Raw genomic sequence first — 20,481 nt, forward strand, 5'->3', positions numbered from 1 at the left:
CCAGTGGCTAGGCATTATGTCATTTTTCTCTACCACCGGTAAACGGTGGTCAGGGCTCAAAGGGTTTAATACCAATTATTTGCAAATTTTGGCTCAGGAGCTCAGGCAGAAGGGTTAAAATTGCTCAAGAACTCAGGGCTCAAAGGGTTAACCTTTAGCCATAACCTGACTACAAAGACAGTGTCATGCAGGACTGAACACAGATTCGATATACATGAAAACATTCAAACTGCTCTGCAGGCCATTTACATACCTGTTAGTGTTTCCAGACAGCCATTTCATTTACTGAGACAGGAAAGAAGATGTGTGCACTGATAATTTTAACCTGTTCAGTGCCAGAGAGTTTTGTACTAAAAAAAAAGTGCTTTCCCCTTGCCAGGGAATTTTGAGGATTCAGTGGTAATAATTTTTTAAAAAAAATTCTAGCACAAAAAGTATATGAGATAGAGAATGAAAGTAAACATTTTAGTGAAGGAAAATGAGTGTGGATTCTAATTCCAGGCTTCTTTTCCCCCAATTAAGTGAGGGAAATAATTTTTGTGCATTAAAAAAGTATATTCCCACCTCCACAGAATGACATCTAAAAACAAACAAAATACAGGTGGAAACAGCATGCTTATCGTCCGACCATACCTGTAAAAGAAAAGAAAATGGCTTAAACGTTTATGATTACAATCTTAGTCATGTAAGTGACTAACTGTCCCAGCAGCAACATACGTGGATTCCTTCAAGATAAAAAGTCAATTATGTTCTCAGATAGTGAGCCGTTGAGCTTTTCTTTTCTTCTTTTTCCCAAGCAACAAAGGTTCTTTTTCTTTTAAAAATTTACAATGCATTCCTTTATCCTGCACAAAGGAAAGATAAATTCCATTCAATTAATTGAGGCAAAAACTAATACTGGGAACTAACAAAGATTTAAGAATTATAGAGGCATCCTTTTTTTCATATACAGGATAAAAGAATTTTCAAAATACTGTTCTGTACATGTATTACTAAAGTAGAAATATTACACAAAAAAGAAAAGGGTTGGGTTTTTTTCACTGCTGATTCTTTCACTTTCACATTCACACACACATAACTCACAAACATCCTGACTCTCCCCGCCCCTACCCCAATTCTCTCTCTCTCTTGGCCTGTCTTCAGAAATACTTCAATCATTAAACTTGACATCCAAATAAAGCATAACAAATTATGTTCTGTTACAATACTGTATAAGCTTTTCTTACAGTCCCTAAAAGTGTCCCCTTTTAGACAGGAGAGAGCACTTTGATGATATTCCCTTCCTCCTGATCTGATAAAGTGTCTGCTGTGCATCTGGTTTGTCTCCACAAGTGGATTGGTCAACTGATCAACGGCAAAATAGTAAAAAATACAAGATTTCCGTCTATCGCCTGTCAACCTTAGGTTTCAAGAAAAGCATGGATTATTGGCTTTTGCCATTTGCAGCATCTGATCACTGTGCAAAAGACATGAACACTGACAGTTGGGCCTCACCCCCTCACCCCACCCTCTGCCAGGCTTTCAACCTGTACCACACCTCCATCTACAAAGTACCGTGTCTTCACTGTCAGTCATGGTCATTTGCTCAGAAATGATGTCTGAATGGATAGATAGACTGATGAAAGAGCTGGATGTTGCAGTCAGTTTCTTCACTGTTATTTTCATCACCTTCAAGTTCAAAGAAATCATAAGGCAAGACAGATCCATCTCTCACTGTTATACATAATCATCAGCACAGCTTGCAAAGTTGTGTAAATCTGCTGACTGGAACCATTGTCTTCACTTATGAAGTGTCCGACATCTTTTTGGCATATGATGCAAACCATCTTTACACACACCTTCCAAGTGGTCCTGTAAGCAAGTCATTATTGAGAAAAAGGGGTCTTCCACCTGACAGACGCTAACTTAAATAGTATCTTTATAATACAGACATATTAAACTAACCATTCAGTCTCTTTATGTTCATTATACCAAACTCCTATGAAGGAAAAATCGAAAATCATGCAGGATGTCAATGGATGTCTTGTAGGCACTATGGCAACTCTTTTTGCTGGATGTCAGCTGACATCTTATAAGCACTCATCTGGTTAATACTAAAACATTGTAAACAAAACATAAGTCACTGTAAAGCTCACATCACAGATTGGTGACTAGGAGATCACTGGCTTCAGCCTTATCAGAGCCATTATGGATTTTGGGTCCCTGTTCACTGCACTTTGGTTAAATTTCTTAGATAATCATTTACTTAAATGTGTGTGACAGTGTGCAGGATGAATGTGCAATAGGAATTGTGCAATGTTCGTGTCTTTCGATATACTAATCAATTACCATGTAATAATAAAGTTATTCTTATATTATCTTAGGTAATTAATGTAAAATATAATACATGCAACGTTAGCCTTAGTGTATTTCAATATGTTTACAATAATGATTATTAATGAATAAAATGATGATTAATTACAACATTCTAATTAAGTGAATATATGCAATAGTTTTTATATTATTGCCTTATATTTTATTGATTCTTTTTAATTAAGTCATGTTTATGTTTTTGTGTTGAATAATTGTCTATTTTTGTTTTGCCACACCTGATGTAATTTCTCTAAACAAGATAATAAAGTAATTCATATCTTTACTCATCTTATTGTTTATCCAGAGTTGTGTGCATTCCTTGTTCAATTACTTCAAAAAAGAAGACGGAAACACAATGTAATTCATAGCTCTGTGCATTTTTAAGAGTTTTGCTGAACTTTCCTGATCAACAGTGCAGGTGCCTTGAGTCCTTGACCTGATTAATGCTGAGATACGATATAAAAGGAAGCACATGGAAAATCCTGTTTCATTGTTTAAAATCAAACCATGATGAAATGGCAAAAATTATGGACTGATGACTGGGAAATAAAGAATCTTTAGAATCAAAAACAGACAAGACAGACAGAGAGAGAGATAGCGGGGTGAGGGGGGCTGGGGGGTCTAGGGAGAGGGGAAATAAAGAATCTTTAGAATCAAAAACAAACAAGAACAGACAGAGAGAGTGGGGGAGGTAATAGGGAGAGTGGAAATAAATAATCTTTAGAATCAAAAACAGATAAGACAGACAGACAGAGAGAGACAGAGAGAGGGAAAAAAAAGAGAGAGAGTGAGAGAGAGAAAGAGAGAGAGAAAATCTTCATATTTATTTGAAAATAATGTGAATCATATAAATATATAATATATTATAATGCATATTAATTGCTAATTACCACAAGAGAGAAAAGTATCACTACTTCAGAAAAACAAATCATATATCATTTGAAATGAAATGAAATGAAATTATAGTGCTTAGAGCCTCGCCGACCACTAAGGCCATCTCAAGGCTATCGCCACGTTAATAACTACTACAAGGGTAAAAAACAAACAATTAAAACGAATCACCGCTTCAAACTTTCCACTCAAAGTTTAAAAAAAAAACTTCCATAGTTTAAAACCTTCAAATCTGATTAAAAATGCTCACTTCTTTCAAGAAGTACATCAGCGTCCACAAAGGGACATCACGAAACAAGGTCTTCAAAGAAACCGCCGTGTAATATCTGTGTCTAACGTCATGCAGATCTCAACAGTCAAGGAGCACGTGTTTCACGCTGAGAGGCTCATCACAGGGAATACATCGAGGGGCCTCTTCCCACTTCAACAAGTAAGAATGAGTAAAAAAAAGTGTGCCCCGCATGCAGTCTGCACAGCAAAGACTCCTCCTTTCTGTTCTTCACCCCTGAAGGGAGGGTCTCTTTTAGGTCTGGACGGATCTGGAAGAGCTTGTTGTCCGTCTGGGTGTTCCACTCCCCTTGCCAAAGATCCTAACATAAGTGTTCACCTTCTGCTTCATGTCTGTGTATGGTACAAAGGATCTGGATAATTCTTTCTTTACAGCGTTCTTGGCCAGCAGGTCTGCCCTTTCGTTACCACGAATGCCAACATGTCCAGGAACCCAGGCCAACACAACCTCGTATCCTTTCTTCGTTGCGAGAGTAAAAGCTTCATAAAATTCCAGCAGTTTGGGATGAGTGATATTCCTGCAGGTGATCACCTCCAGGGCTGACAAGGAGTCGGAAAAGATCATGAATCTCTTTTGTTTCGAAGAGAGAACCATTTTTACCACCAGAACCAGTGCAGTCAGTTCCGCAGTGTACACTGAGCTGTCAGACAGGATGTGTTCCGTTGAGGGCCGGTCAGGAAAGGCGGGACAGAACGCAGATGCAGCGACTCCGTCCTCTGACTTGGAACCGTCAGTGAAGATTCTTTGAAAAGTGGGGAATTTGTGGCAGAGTTCCGAAAAGTAGGTTCTGTAGGCCAGAGATCTGGTGGAGTCTTTACGGTATAAGGCCAGATCGAATCGGACCTCAGGTGTTCTAAAGGTCCACGGAGGGCTGTCGGGGAACTTGGAGAAATCTGAGATGCCACTGACATCCAGATCAGCATTTTCTATGTGCGGCTGAATGCGGAGTCCAAGAGGAGGGATGCAGTTTGGGTTGTCTTTAAATTTCTTGTCGAAAGGGTTGTTGAATACAACGTCATAAGCAGGGTTTGTAGGTTCAGAAAACAGTTTCAAGTAATAATTTAGGGTCAGCTTCAGTCTGCGGTTGGAGAGAGGCGGTTCCCCCGCCTCTGCATACAGGCTGTGCACAGGGGTGGTGCAGAAAGCACCTAAACTGAGACGGAGCCCTTGGTGGTGTATAGGGTCCAGCAGTTTCAGGTAAGACGGTCTGGCCAAGCCGTATACTACACTTTCGTAGTCCAGTTTGGACCATACCAGGGCTCTGTAGAGGTGCAAGAGAGTTCTCCTATCAGCACCCCAGTCCATGTGTGCCACTACTCGGATGATGTTCAGGGCTTTTTGACAAGATATTTTCAGCTGTTTGATATGGCTGAGGAAGTTCAGCTTCTGATCAAAAATGACCCCTAAAAATTTGGCTTCCTTGACCGGCGGGATGGTGGATTTTCCCAGACGGATTTCAGGGTCCGGATAGAACTGGCGAAAGTTGTGAAAATGAATACACTCAGTTTGGGAGGATGAAAAGGTGAAACCATTCTCCTCTGCCCAACACTGGATTTTGTTGACGCAGAGCTGAAGCCGTCGCTGGATGCTGGCATATGTGCTGCCAGTTGCATACAAGGCGAAATCGTCCACGAACAGCGAGCTGTCCGATCCCTTCTGAACGGATTGAACAATGTCATTAATTTTGATGCTGAAGAGAGCCGGCGACAGAATGCTCCCTTGCGGAACACCCAGCTCCTGCTCGTAAATGTCGGACAGGGTGGTGCCGACCCTCACCTGGAATTGTCTGTCTTGCAAAAAATTGTGGATGAACTGGAGCAGGTGTCCTCAGAAGCCGAGCTTGTGCAGGTCCAAGAGGATTCCAGATTTCCAGGTGGTATCGTAAGCTTTCTCTAAGTCAAAAATTATGGCCACCACATGCTGTTTGTTTACAAAGGCATTTCTTGCAGTGGTTTCCAGACGAACCAGATGGTCAACGGTAGAGCAATGCTTGCGGAAACCGCACTGTTCTTTCACCAGAAGGCCGTCGGTCTCTAGTTTCCACATCAGTCTACCGTTGACCATCTTCTCCATCAGTTTGCAGATGCAGCTGGTCAGTGCTATTGGAGGGGTTCGAAGGGTCTTTTCCCGGTTTTGGCACCAGGATTATGAAGGCTTTCCGCCAGGAGGGTGGAAAAAAGCCTGTGATCCAGATGTGGTTGTAAACTTTGAGCAGGGTGTCCAGACAGGTTTCGGGAAGATGTTTTAAGAGTTTATAATGGATCTCGTCCATTCCTGGAGAGGAATCCGTGCAGGTCTGAAGGGCAGATTTTAGTTCATTCATAGTGAAAGGAAGGTTGTAGCTCTCTGCGTTGTCGGAAGAGAAGTTGCAGGGTGTTTTTTCTTTTAGGTTTTTGATTTTGAGAAACCGAGCAGATTTGTTGGCAGATCTCAAGTTCAGTTCGATTGTGGAGGCAAGCAAGGAAGAGAAGTTGCAGGGCGTTTTTTCTTTCAGGTTTTTTGTTTTGAGAAACCAAGCAGATTTGTTGGCAGATCTAGAGTTCAGTTCGATTGTGGAGGCAAGCAAATTGGCAACTGCTTTCTTCTCTGTCACCAGAGCGTCTGAGAGTTTAAGATGATGAAAATTGGGCAGACGTTTTTGCCCTTAAATTTTTTAAAAACCCTCCACACTTTCTTCTTGGGTGTATTGGAGGTTAAGGAAGAGCAAAAATCTCTCCATGATTTTCTCTGGCTCTTTTTAAAAACATACCTGGCTTTCGCCCTCAGCTGTTGATGGGTTCGAACGCTATCGGTCTCTGAAAGACGCGTCATTGCGCTCTCTTCCGAGACTTACGGGCCTCCCAACATTCCGCATTGAACCAGGGTGTTCTTGGCATCTGAGACTTGGAGGTAGACGATGGGACTGCTGCTTTGGTGCAATCTGAAACAAACTGAGTCAGAGTGTCAGCAGGGTCCTTGCTTTTTAAGACTGTTTCTTCCTGCAGCTCCACTCTTAACTTCGTGGTAAAAATTCCCCAGTCATCTTTGTCATAGTTCAGGCGGTCCGGCAGAGAGTCACCTTCCCCATCTGTGGGGCGGAGGACGACAGGAAAGTGGTCACTCCCGTGCAGATCGTTGTGCACTCTCCACTCGTAGTCCAGGACCAACGATGGATCGCAGACCGACAGATCTAAACACAAGAGCTTTCCAGAGGACAGATGAAGGTAAGTGGGTGACTTGTCGTTAAGACAGCACAAATCCATATCAGAAAGAAGGTTTTCCAAAAAAAGACCTCGGGCTGATGTCATCTCACTTCCCCAGAGTGGGGAGTGGCCATTGAAGTCGCCCAACAGTAGAAACGGTCGTGGGAGCTGGTCGACCAGGTTCATGAGGTCCTGCCTCAGAACACTGACGGAAGGAGGAAGGTACAGAGAGCAGACAGTGATGGTTTTCTCAAGTGTAACTCTGACTGCCACCGCCTGTAAAGGGGTGCTTAAAGGAACTGTACTGTATAAAAGGGACTTATGTATAAAAAGAGCGACACCTCCCGTCAATCCCTCTTGCTTCGGTTGAGCAGGTTTAAAAATGGAGTTAAAACAGAGAGAGATAAAACCTTGCCATCTCTTTGCAGAGTCTCTTGCAGCGCCAGCACTGAAGGTTTCAAGGTATGACAAAGCAGCTGGAGTTCCTGGAAATTGGCGTAGAACCCACGGATGTTCCAGTGGATCACTGCCATTAAAAAGGTTAAAAAAAAAATAAAGCAGCAGCCTAATCCATCGCTACACCCTGCTCCTCTGCTTGCAGTGGCTCAAGGTCAGCCAAGATCGCATATCTATTTTTTTAATTTAAAAACTTGTCCGATTCTGACCAAGCCGGAATATCCACCACCTCGGCTCTTCCCGACCCCGCCGAGGCCGCAGCCCTCCCCTCCTTGAGTTTTGGGGGTACGGGGGGTTTCTGGGCACTCCCACCAGCCCGAGGGGCAGGCAGACGAGAGGCGGGATGAGGGGGGCTGGGGGGTGAGGTGGGTGACGGGAGGCGGACACTGTGCCTCCGCCCGAGGCTTTCCGCTCCCACCCAGCAGCCCCCGAGGACCGCTGTACAGGATGGGAAGGGCCGGACACAGCGCCTCCACCCAAGGCCAATGGTTCTATCAATGTGGGTAAGTCGTCCGTCTGCGTTCCTGTGGACGTCGTCTGGATCGCAACGTCCACCATCCTGGGTCTGACAACAGAAGCGTAAGACGCCTTAGGCAATGCGGCTTCCACTTGTTTACGTGCCTCAAAGAAAGATATTTTCTTCTCCGTCTTCACCTTCTGGATTTCTTTTTCTTTTTTCCAGGCGGGGCAGTCTTTAGATGAGGACGGGTGACCGCCTCCGCAGTTCGCACAACGGGCTGGACTGACGCATTCACCCTGGTGCGCCGCCTTTGAACAGGTGCCACACGCCTCTTCCTCCTTGCAGCGGTCCCACACGTGTCCAAATTTCTGGCACTTGAAACACCGTAGAGGGGACGGCACGTACAGACTTACGTTCACCTGCAGGTATCCGACTTGTATGTCCTTGGGGACATTCGGGCAGCAGAAGGTGAGGAAAAATGTGTTGGTCGGGACTCTGTCCGACCCCTTCCTTACTGTCACCCTGTAAACGTCGGTTACTCCCTGAGAGGACAGTTCACTCTTGATCTCTGCTTCAGACACTCCTCTCAACTCCGGGCATCTGATAAACCCCTTCGAACAGTTCAGTCCTTTGTGAGGGGAAACCTTCACCGCCCTATCCACAAAAGTGGTCGCTTTAAGCAGAAGCTGTGTCTGCCTTTTTGATGCTGTCTCCACTAGAAATGCTCCACTCATCAGCCTCTTGATAGATTTCAGTGAGCCTGCCAGACACTGGAAGCCCTTCTGGATAGCGAAGGGGCTGAGAGCCAACAAGGGCTTGTCGTCATCAGCGCCTGCCACCACAAGCCACGACGGCCAAAATCCAGAGGTCTCACCGACCTCCGAATCAGAGTCAGAATCGTCAGTTCCAGGTCTCCTCCTTTTCCCAAGTTTAGGGGGGGGTATTTGGTTGGAAGCCATGGTTTATATAATCGTTAATTCATCCCTCCCTTACCCACCCACCATGGAGTCTAACTTAGGGGCCAGGGTCAAGGGAACACCAGCTTGACCCCTTCCAGGTTTTAGGAGGGATATACGACTAACAGTTTAGCTCCAACGTGTTCCCCCCCGATCATGCCCAGCTCCCGGGGACAGAGAACCGAGCACTACGGGGGTTACCTTCGTTAGCCTCAAAACTGCCAGTCTTGACCCAGCCCCATGAAGGGGTAGCCGACTGACACACACGGGCCAATGTGTGCGGCCTGTCTTAGGAGAGGTCCAAGTCAAAGGGATGTGTTGAGAGCAGCGTGCTCTCTCAATCCCCAGGATCTCATTCCCCTCCATCACAGGTCGCGCCGCCCGGCAAACACGGCGGGCCTGAAGAAGGCCGCAGAGAAAAAAGAATGTGGAAAAGAAGGCTTGATGGGGAGCTGAGGACAGAAAAGAGGTGGTAAAAAGAAGAATAGAGAATAGCGAAAGGGACAGTGGGTCACTTTTAGTTTGGGCATCACTCACGACCTGTTCGGCATGGGAAACCCTATCAGGGGCATCAGTACAAAAACCACCACTTATTCAGCCTGAACAGCTACAATGGCTATGTAGGCTGTCAATTAAGACCTGAGACTAGAGCAGTAAACCCCCAGAAGCACTGATGCCCCCGCCGACATAGCTCGCTCGATCACTGGCCACTAAGCCTCCCGACCACGACAAGGTAGTGACCCCCCCGGGAGCATATATCATTTGCCTTTGCACTTTTGAAGTTGTATTGATAATAATAATTGGTAAAACAATCACTGAACGTCCCAATGGTAGTTAAACAACACTCCAGTTAAACAACACTCCACAACAGTACTCACACTGTGACAGAAGACAGGTCCTCAGAGGCAAAGTCTTGGACTGAGATCTCCAATATCACAACATTCTCCTCATTCTTTTTCTGCAATACAGAACAACAAAAATCATGGTACACAAATCAGTGTTACTTATCTCTTAGTCTCAAAAAAGTTATCAGCATTGACATCCCGTCTCCACTTGTATTTTCTACAGAAACACTATGGAGAACATAGGAATCAAGTAGTGTCAAGTCATCTTCTGTTTCTAGAAATCTAATTTATCTTTCCTACACCTTTCTTTAGAATAGAAATTATTTTAGCTTGTAGATGACCTTGCTATAATCTTTATAATTACTACTAGTAGTGACTTGAAACAGAGCGTAGGCCATCAAAAACTCTTCTCCATCGGACTCAGCTCTAGGCTGTCCTTTCTGCATCTGCCCAGTTGATCCCATGTGTCTCGCCTCATGCTGTTTCTGGGCTAATCTCTTCTTTTCCCCAGCAAATTCCAGGTCAGAATCTGGCAGGTGATGCTGGGTTTGGCTTCCTGAGAATGTGTCCAATCCAGGATCTGCTTGGTGACTGGCTCCTGTCCTGCCCACTGCCACAAATACTTGCTGATTTTGTCTGGCCACCAGATGTTAAAAATCACCTCAGACAGGAGTTAATAAATGTCTAGGTATCTTCTGCTGTGTTAGTTACCCTCCACATCTCAGAGCTGTAGAGTAGGGCCAAAACCACACTGGAGTAGAAAATATGCATTTTGTGGTTGTGCAGGTTTCCCTAGAGGTCCAGATGCTGTTCAACATGAGGACGAGCACAATAGCCGAGTGGTTACAGCATTGGACTTTCAATCTGAGGGTCCTGGGTTCGAATCTTGGTAACGGCGCCTGGTGGGTAAAGGGTGGAGATTTTTCTGGTCTCCCAGGTCAACATATGTGCAGACCTGCTTGTGTCTGAACCCCCGTCATTTGTATATGCAAGCAGGAAATCGAATATGCACGTTAAACATCCTGTAATCCATGTCAGCATTTGGTGGGTTATGGAAACAAGAACATACCCAGCATGCATACCCCCGAAAACAGAGTATGGCTGCCTACATGGCGGGGTAAGAACAGGTCATACACGTAAAAGCCCACTCCTGTACATACAAGTGAATGTGGGAGTTACAGCCCACGAACCAAGAAGTTCAGCATGATGAAGACTGCCTGTGCCTTGCCTGTCTTAATGGCGATGCCTCTGTCAGTGCTCCCCTGTCAATACTCTATCCATCACACTTCCCTGGTAAAAGAAGTACTCTGCCTCCTTGACTGGTTCTCCACCTACTGTGACTGGAGTACTGGTATTCGTGCTGATCTTCATGAGTTGGGTTTTCCTCTTTTTTTTTTATCTTGAGATCCCTAGCCCAGTTGATGATTCTGTCAGGCAAATGGTCTTGCATCTGGTTGCAGTTGTGTGAGAGTACAAGAGTTCCAAGTTGTCAGTGATGAAAACGAGGATTAAATGTATTTAAATATTTCCATCAACTTAACCAACAATATACTATCTCAACCATCTGCACACATTCACATGTATGTGCTGGTGTGTGTGTATCTATGGGTGCACTTGCATGCTTGGTTGTGCATGTATCCTTAAGTATTAATATTACAGTTTGAAATGGGGATGAGCAGGGATTTAGAGCTACATGTTCACTATAGGGGACTGGTGTTACATGTTTACTGAAGGTAACTTATGTTACATGTTTATTGAGGGGAACTGGTGTTACATGGGAAGTGGTGTTGCATATTTACTGAAGATAACTTATGTTACATGTTTACTGAGGGGAACTGGTGTTACATGGGAAGTGGTGTTACATGTTTACTGAAGATAACTTATGTTACATGTTTACTGAGGGGAACTGGTGTTACATGGGAAGTGGTGTTACATGTGTACTAAAGATAACTTATGTTACATGTTTACTGAGGGGAACTGGTGTTACATGGGAAGTAGTGTTACATGTTTACTGAAGTGAGAGAGAGAGAGAGAGAGAGAGAGAGAGAGAGAGAGAACAAGAACAAGAACAAAAACTTTAATCTCCAGGCCTCTGGCCCCTAGAAAGAGGTCAAAAGTGCATAATATGGTGATCATGCAGCTAAAATACATACTAACTTAAACCTGTAAAACAAAAGTGCTTCTTGTGCACAGTAAATTAATTCTGAATTTCTTCACTGTTGTCACAGAATTCGTGTTGTATCTTCAGGGCATTAAATATATATAAACGCAGAGTTTACAAATACTGTAAACAGAACCATTCTTCAGCAAGTGAACATACAACTGACCTTCAGAGTTCAGGTGTTTTTGTTGCATGTCATTGTAAAGGACACAATTGTTTATAAAATGCTTTTCATCTTCAACCACGTTACAATGTTTACATGCGTAATTTGAACTATATTTGAATGTTCTCCTGAAAAATAATCCATTTATTGGGAGCAAACCAAGCTGTAATTTTACCAAACAGTCCCTAAAACACTTTTTATCCACAATGTCAAAATATTGCTCACACTGAAAACCAGAGTTAAACAGTCTGTAGTTATGATATATATCTTTAGATATTACTGACTCATCCCACTCTTGTGTAAATATATCTTTCATTCTTTGCTTAAATAATGACAAAAAAGTTTGCTCACAACCAATGCCCTGTTGCAACCAGACATACCCAAACCCAAGTCTAAATAAAGTATTTTTTACTAAAGACACCCAGCATTTTTTTCCCCCTTAGAGACAATGACAATGACAAATGTTTTACTGAGGGTAAAATGGATAAGCTGGAAGCTTCTTTACACCATGCCCTCACACATGCATGCACACACATACACACAATATGATAAATGAAATAAGTGTGAATAAATAAATGACACAGAACAAACCAAATAGATAATAATAGATACAAAAACGGGTGAATCAAAGACTACAATTAAGGAAACATCATGAAAAATCTTCAAACACACACGTGTGTGCACACACAGGCATCACACACATGTACTCGAACACACAAAAACATAGACATACACACGCATACCTACACTTGCCTTTTTCCTTGCTTACACACTGTTGGAGAACAATTATCAAAATATGTTGGCTACCTAGGATCTCATCACATGCTTTGATTTTGCTGGAACTAATTACATTTGTTGCATCAGATATTTCTGATATGCTTTTTTGAAAGATGCTATGGTAGATCTATTTCTAAGATACTTGGGGATTTCATTCCACAGTTTACCACCAGAATACATGAGAGAGGACATGAAAAGGTTAGTTCTGGGACAAGGGGTAAAAATGGTACTCTTGCTATGAATGATTTTTTCCAGGAATTTCCTATAAAGATAGAGCAGTGCAAATTTCTTATAATTTTTAACATAAAAACACCCTTGTTAAAGTGACATTTAAGATGAAAGGGGAGAATATTTAGTTCAACATAGTCATTTGCTTGAATAGAAGATTTAAGGAGAATGAGCTTAAGGGAACGTCTGTATATACTTTCGAGAGGTTTTAAGCAATTTTTACTAGCCCCATCCCAGTATGTTGATGCATAGTCAATATCAGGTTGGATGTGTGCATTAAAAAAAAAATTATGGGTATGTTGATTAAGGAAATGCTTAATTCTATTGAGCAGAAATACTTTTTTCGATAACTTCTTGCATAAGGCAGAGAAATGATAAGACCACGAAAGGTTATTGTCAAGTGTAAGACCAAGTAGTCTATAAAAACTAACTTCCAGCAAATCATTATCAAGTATCTTGAGCCCTTTTATTTTAGATTTGATATTTTGTCGTTTTTGTCTGGTTGTGATTAACATAAATTTAGACTTCTGTGGGTGGATTGCCATGTGGTTCATTTCAGTCCAGTTTATAAGTTTATCAATATCAATTATCACTCTGCAACTTAGTGCATACTGTATTGGCATTTGTGTCTTTTTGATGGCGTGTTGTATCATCAGCGTAAAGTTCACAAGAGGATGAAACATGAAGTGGAAGATCATTTAAATAAGCTGAAAATAAAACAGGCACTAAAACTGATCCCTGAGGAATACCATAACTAACTGACATAAGAGGGGACATTTTAGAAGCTTGGATAACCACTTGTTTCCTATTATCAAGAAAAGAAGATATCAGTTCAACTGAATCAGAAGATAAGCCATACATGACTAACTTTTTTGAAAGTAGTTTATGATCTATTGTCAGAGAGAGAGAGAGAGAGAGAGAGAGAGAGAGAGAGAGAGATCCATGATGGCAGGCACTAGGTGATTAAGACCTATATGTATACATATTTTTGTCACAATGCCACTTCAAACAAGAAGAAAAATATGTGTCGGACACGTTGGTCTATTGCCCTGTTGGACCATTGCTACACTGGACAATCATACTGCCACATCAGTTTAATGACTGTTGGACTGATGACATATCAAACTATTGACATGTTGGACTATCGAGATGACATCCCCAGACCTCACACACACACACACACACACACACACACACACACACACACACACACACACACATTTCTCCCTCTTTCTTGTTCTCATGTCCTTTATTTTATCGATTTATTTGTTTATTCATTTACAGTTTGGCTTGTTAAAATATATTTGTGTTGATTTGTGTGTGTGTGTGTGTGTGTGTGTGTGTGTGTGTGTGTGTGTGTGTGTGTGTGTGTGTGTGTGTGCATGTGTGTGTGTGTGTGTGTGTGTGTCTATTACTGTGTTACTGTATTACTGTGTTGTTTTGTTTTTGACAGTCAAAAAAAAAAAAAAGTTTCACTAACTGTTGCTCTCAACTTTTGACAGATCTGTACCATGTTGCTTTTGATGTAAAACTATTCATTACACATATCTGTTGTCATTCAAATAAGGTAACTAGCAAAATATGAAAACATTACTGGTGTTTCATGATTATAAACATAAAGCAAAGGAAATTTTCTATCTAAAATTATGTTTAAATAACATACTTACCGTGACCCAACTAGTGCAGACTCCGGCAGGGGTCTGACATTCCTGTCCTGTGCAAACTACTATCCGCCTATGCGGAGAAAACGAAACTATGGCCGATAACCTCCCGGAAGTAGGTAACCTCCCCTTTGTCCTGCTGGCTAGCGCCCTCTTTTGACGGCAATATGCCATCACCAGCGCAGCGAGCAGGGAGAACAGGAAGCAGGGAGGATGGGAGGGTCTTAAATTTAGGTCACGGTAAGTATGTTATTTAAACGTAATTTTAGATAGAAAATTTTCTTTTAATTACACATACTTAACCGTGAGCCAACTAGTGCAGAATAGCGCGACAAGGTGGAGGGCTCGCCTGTTCTACTGTCTGTGTGCTGTGATGGCCTGTTGTGCAACTACCACCGAAGCGATGCCTCTTGAGCCATCATCCCGCAGGCGTGCGACGTCTCTCTGGTAGAAGTCGATGAGCCATCATCCCTAAAGCGATAGGTGTCCCTCAAGTAGAATTCGACGAAAGTAGAGTGTGCTGTGTCACCTAAGGATATTGGTGCGGGCAAAGAAGACAGAGGTCCGCAGCTGTATTGTGGGGGAGGTCTGTGGACCACAGCTGTGCTGATAAATGTAGCGCAAAGAAAATCGGGTCGGTGGGTTGAATCCACACTTTACTGAGAGCCCTTCGAATCAAAGGAAGGGAAGGAAACACGTACCCTTATAGGGTTGTCTCTTTTGAGCGCGGTTGGACGTCAATGCAAGGAGGTGCGTATGTGGTTTGATCTGATGATTCCACATTGGATATGGGCCGATAGTGGAAGTAATTTTTGTGTTTGAAGGAAACTGTGGCACGAGACAGAGGTAGGTCGCCATGTTGGGCCTGCCTTAGGCATGACAGCCAGATCTGTAGAGCTCCTCCATGCGAGCTGACAGGTGATGGGCACTCCCCCCCCCCCCCCCCCCCCCCCCACAATTTTTTGTCGTTGCCAAAAAATGACAGCACTGGTATGTTGCCTATGCATAGAACGGCAGACATTTGGCAATAAAAGACTTGATGTCCCTGGTGTCTCTGGGACAGGGTTGTGTAATTGCCCAGGTAGGTACCATCATGAAGGGGCATACGGACGGCTTGGTGGCTTCTCTACCTGAGTGTGGCATGTTGGAGCAACCTGCAGAAAGTTGTCGGCAGTCAATGGCTGGGTTGTATCGGGCTGTGGAAGTGCATTTCATGTACCCACAGGTCACTGAGTCTCATTCTGTGGTGGAATTCCAAATGGAAGAGGGTTTCCAGGGGGAAAATTTTTGCTGAAGGTTCTTTAGTGAGAAAGGGGACCGGATCCATGTGTGTGGTGCGCACTGAGTCTGGGATGGAGCGGGGCGGGGCAGGGAGGTAAGTGGCTCAAGATGTGTTGTGCTGGCTATTTACATCAAAGCACTGATCTGACATACATTTTCAGTATGGCCAACTGCAAAGTGAGAGCTGTATTATCAGTGGTTTCGTAATTGTGAAGGGAAATCATTTGCAGCTTAGTCTTTCATGAATGACTATGCCTCTCTGACTAGAAGTCAAATTGCACTGGGACTTAGTGCTGTAGCCTTGGGCCTAAGTAGCCTTTGGGATCCGTCCCAATGATGAGTCCTAAGGCCCTCTTGATCGAGGGACTGGGGATGCAACTTGGGCAAAACACTCTCTACTATAAATTGTATAATCGAATTCCAGCCCGAATAGTCGGGACAGCAGTTGCCTCCTCTGCTGTTCTGATGGTGACTGTCGTACACGACTGATTATCATATATTGTTCCTAGGAGGACACCAATCAGCATGGGTAAATCAGGAAACAGCTGCTGTGTGCTTGAGGGATGAAGGTGTCCACCATGCAGATTATGTTGCAATGTAAGGAAGCCGGAAAGAGTTGACAGGGTCTTATGGTGCAACCGTGTGTCTGAAAGACATGGTGCTTGCTTCCGAAGTGACAACAAAGTCATCCTCTGACAGGCCCTTGACTGAAGGCTGGGGCTCCATGATGGGATAGCCTGCCTAGGCTAGAAACCCCTGGAAGTGTCTCATTGGAAAGACAGTGCTTGAGAAGGAATGCCCATCTGTAACCACAGCAGTGGTTGTGTGTTGAGGCTGAAAGGATCGGGCAGGGAAGACCAAGTGCAGAAAGTGCTTTCAAATGCCAATTGTTTGAGACGTTGATGCTGTATCTGTGTTCAAGCAAGGTGATGAGGCGAACTGATGTGCTTGAATGCGGCATCTGCTGTGCTGGTATGAGTGGGCAGAAAGGTACGCCCTTGTGGCTAATGGACAGTTCGTTGTGCTTTGTGAGACGCATCCGTCCTCGTCAATATGCCTTTCTCCCAAATGTAGAGGGGGGGGAAGAAGGGATGCCTTACAAACTTGGAAGGAATGAAGGGCATGTGTGTCCGGAGTGGCACCTCTAAGTTGGACTGCCTCATCCCTCCTTGTGCATCTCCAGCCCTGTGGGTGATTGTTGCAGGCAAATGAGTTGGGTTGCCTTGTCCGTCCTTGCACCAAGAGAAGGCATTCTTAGCCCTGTGGGTGGGAAGGGGGTGTGTGTGGGTCCCTAAGGACCAGCCACTACAGAAATGTGAAGTGAAGAAGCATACATTCAGGCGTGAATGAGGCAGTTTTTTCTGTGAGTGCAGTCATTCTCCGAAAGCAAGGTAGGGATGAATTTATGAAAATGAATACATATATGTGCAAAGGGATTATAAACTTCCATCAACTCAAGTGATGATGTCAGAAATATGCCAATGACAAGAGATCGAGACACAAGAAATAAGCGGCTGTATAAGCGTACGTGTAGCGTGCACAGATGTACCCAAGTAAATGGGTAAGTGTTCCATCAATGGAAAGGAATCTGTGTATGCACCTATATATGAGATGTACATACACATATGAATAAAGTGCCAGTACGTAGAGACAGAGAGTTCTGGGCATTGTGAACAGAAGGCCGCAAATGCAAGTGTGCCTATATTGCTATGTAGGGAATGAATAGATGTCAATGAATAGAGATAGAAATATAACTGTGCATGTTAATATGAAAGTCGTCTGAACCTACCCCATAAGCGCACACACATGTGTATACCGAGGGATAAGTACACATCTACAAGTGAAAGCAGAAATGTGTATAAATGTTGCAAGATATCTCATAGATATATATGTATATGTGTGTGTGTATATATATATATAGAGAGAGAGAGAGATTTTTTTTTTTTTTTTTAGTGTGTCTATATATATATATATATATATATATATATATATATATATATATATTTCGTGATTGTTGATTGTGATAATATATCAAAAGGGTAGAAGGGGAAATATTGTGATTTATTTCCTGTGGCCAATAGCCTGAGAAACAGCAAGAAAAGTGCAGTTGCTATGCAAAGATGTGTAAAGTCCATGACTGGGCATGAGGACCCAATGAGAAACCGAAAGAAAACATCGTTGGTGGACAGCACGGGGGGGGCAGGAATGACGTGCTGTGTCAGCGAAAGTAACAACAGCTTCAACCGCCTAGGTTACAAATGTGGAGTTGCCTCCCTTGGCGCCGATAATCGTCGAAAAGGATGGTGTCTTTAGAGCACATATCCCCTGGTGCGACATGTCCTCGCTGTAGAGGGAGTGAGAGTCCGTGGTTCGATGCCACCGTAACCGACACAGGTGAAAATGACCGCCAGGGGAATAATTATAATGTCCGCTTAGTGCCGTGGGCATCCCAACCCGAATCGGTCGCCATCGGATGCGAGACGGTCGGGGCATGTGGCATGACGGCGCCGTAATCCAGTGTTATGGGCGTCGTGGATGAGGGGGTGACAAGTCCGTCGGCTTGCCGTGGGATGTGCATCCCCCTGTAGCTGAACGGCGGTCCAATCTCGCGAATAGCTCCTGCAAGAGGACTGACGTTCAGCTGTTGTGTGTTGACGGATAAAGGGATAGACAAGATCGGCCCGAGCACTGCCGAGAGGCAGGATCGAGTTATTCAGAGGCACTCCAATGTGGAAGTGCCGATATTAGTCTGGGTAACAGCAGAGTTAGGCAATGGGGCAGAAGAATCTAGTACTGCCGAAGTTCCAATGGGGCGTGCACGTACCTGCTCTGTAGGCGAGGGGCGGTGCAGGCGCAAGGTGTGGCACCGGGAAGCAGAGTGGTGCATAACTGCTGCAGCAAGTTAGCGATGAGTTGCTGATTGTTTGGTTGAGCAGCTTGCCGAGACGCCATTAGTGGATGGGAAACAGCAGCACTCGGCGGTGTGGCAGATAGGGTCATCACCGCATAGCTTGGTGGGACCGTGCACGCGCCTGCACTGAAGGCGAGGAGCAGTGCCGGTGCAAGGGAAATAACTGCGGCAGTCACCGGCAAGGGTGCTGAAGCAGGGGTTGCCTCCCTTGGATCGGGTGATCCGGACAAGGAGGAGGGTGCACGCGTATGGGCAAGCGTGTCCCCTAGTGGTCCACCTTCCTCCCTACACCAGGGGAGGGCATACCTACGCGCCTCGGTCGCCACTGGATCCGAGACGGTCGAGGCATTCTGCGTGGGGGGTCGCGTGATCCGATGTCACGGCCACCACCATCGCACATAGGGCCCAGTCTAACGTGCGGATCCAAAACAAGCTGCTTCTTTTTTTTTTCTTTTTTTGTTTCCCCACAGGGATGGTGGCACATTCCATTGGTGCAACTGTGGGTATGGGTAAAGAGATAGAGGAGGTCGACTCATACACTGCTGACTGGCAGGGCTGAGAAAACACGGATCGTGTTGAGTGCGCTCGCGGATCGATAAAAATGACATTAAAGGCAACACTGACCTGAGTGTGTGGCAACAAACCTCTAGAAGTCACCAGAGGAGGTGTAGGAGGTGGTGGAGGTCTGGAGTCGACCGGAGGGAGTGGAGGAAGTGGAGGAGGCGGTGGGTTGGCATTGTTGAGAGGGCCAGGAGTAGAGGGCCCAGAGTGTCACCTAATCGATTGCGATCGCACCTTAATTTTAGCACGATTCCCCAATTGAGCTACATAATTATGTGACCTGGTTGGAGACAAAATTTGACAACAAACAAGAACGCCAGAGAATCGACAGACAGGCAGAAAATACGAAAAAAAACTTAGCCGTATGAAGAGCACAGGAACAGGAGTCATGATGGCTGCCAGAAAAAGAGGGCGCTAGCCAGCTGGACAAAGGGGAGGTTACCTACTTCCGGGAGGTTATCGACTGTAGTTTCGTTTTCTCCACATAGGCGGATAGTAGTTTGCACAGGACAGGAATGTCAGACCCCTGCACTAGTTGGGTCACGGTAAAGTATGTGTAATTAAAATAATGATTTCAAAGTAAGTTAAATCCACCAATCATTTTACTGGTTATGACTGCTTGAGTTATCATACCCTCCTCCCCATCCAATCCCCTCCCCTCCAGTTATCATAGCCTCCTTCCCCTCCCCTTCCCTCCCTTTATCATACCCTCTTCCCCATCCCCTCCCCTCCAGTTATCATACTCTCCTCCCCATCCCCTCCCCTCCCGTTATCATACCCTCCTCCCCACCCCCTCCCCTCCAGTTATCATACCCTTCTCTCATACCCTCCTCCCCCTCCCCTCCAGTTATAATACCCACCTGCCCCTCCCCTCCTGTTATCATACCCTCCTCCCCATCCCCTCCAGTTATCATACCCTCCTCCCCATCCAATCCCCTCCAGTTATCATACCCTCCTCCCCCTCCCCTTCCCTTATCATACCCCCCTAAACCTCCCCTCCCCTCCAGTTATACCCTCCTCTCCATTCCCTCCACTCCAGTTATCATACCCCCCAAACCCTCCCCTCCATTTATCATACCCTCCTCCCCAATCCCTCCTCTCCAGTTACCATACCCTCCTCCCCATCCCTTCCCCTCCAGTTATCATACCCTCCTCCCCATCCCCTCCAGTTATCATACCCTCCTCCCCCTCCCCTCCCTTCCCCTCCAGTTATCATACCCCCCTCCCCCTCACCTCATCTCCCGTTATCCTACCCTCCTCCCCATTCCTTCCCCTCCAGTTATCATACCCTCCTCCCCATCCCCTCC

General features: G+C 44.7%; 1 protein-coding gene across 2 annotated transcripts in view; it reads right to left on the reverse strand.

Annotated features, from left to right (window-relative positions):
• LOC143291180 (proteasome inhibitor PI31 subunit-like) overlaps positions 1–20,481 on the reverse strand; it is a 70,358-nt gene that overhangs the window by 43,314 nt on the left and 6,563 nt on the right. For both annotated transcript variants that reach the window (XM_076600898.1, XM_076600899.1), the window contains exon 4: positions 9,465–9,544. In XM_076600898.1, the coding sequence (XP_076457013.1) occupies positions 9,465–9,544 (80 nt within the window). The remainder of the gene's footprint in view (positions 1–9,464; positions 9,545–20,481) is intronic.

This window comes from Babylonia areolata, chromosome 16 (genome assembly GCF_041734735.1).
Source record: "Babylonia areolata isolate BAREFJ2019XMU chromosome 16, ASM4173473v1, whole genome shotgun sequence".
NCBI lineage: Eukaryota > Metazoa > Mollusca > Gastropoda > Neogastropoda > Buccinidae > Babylonia > Babylonia areolata.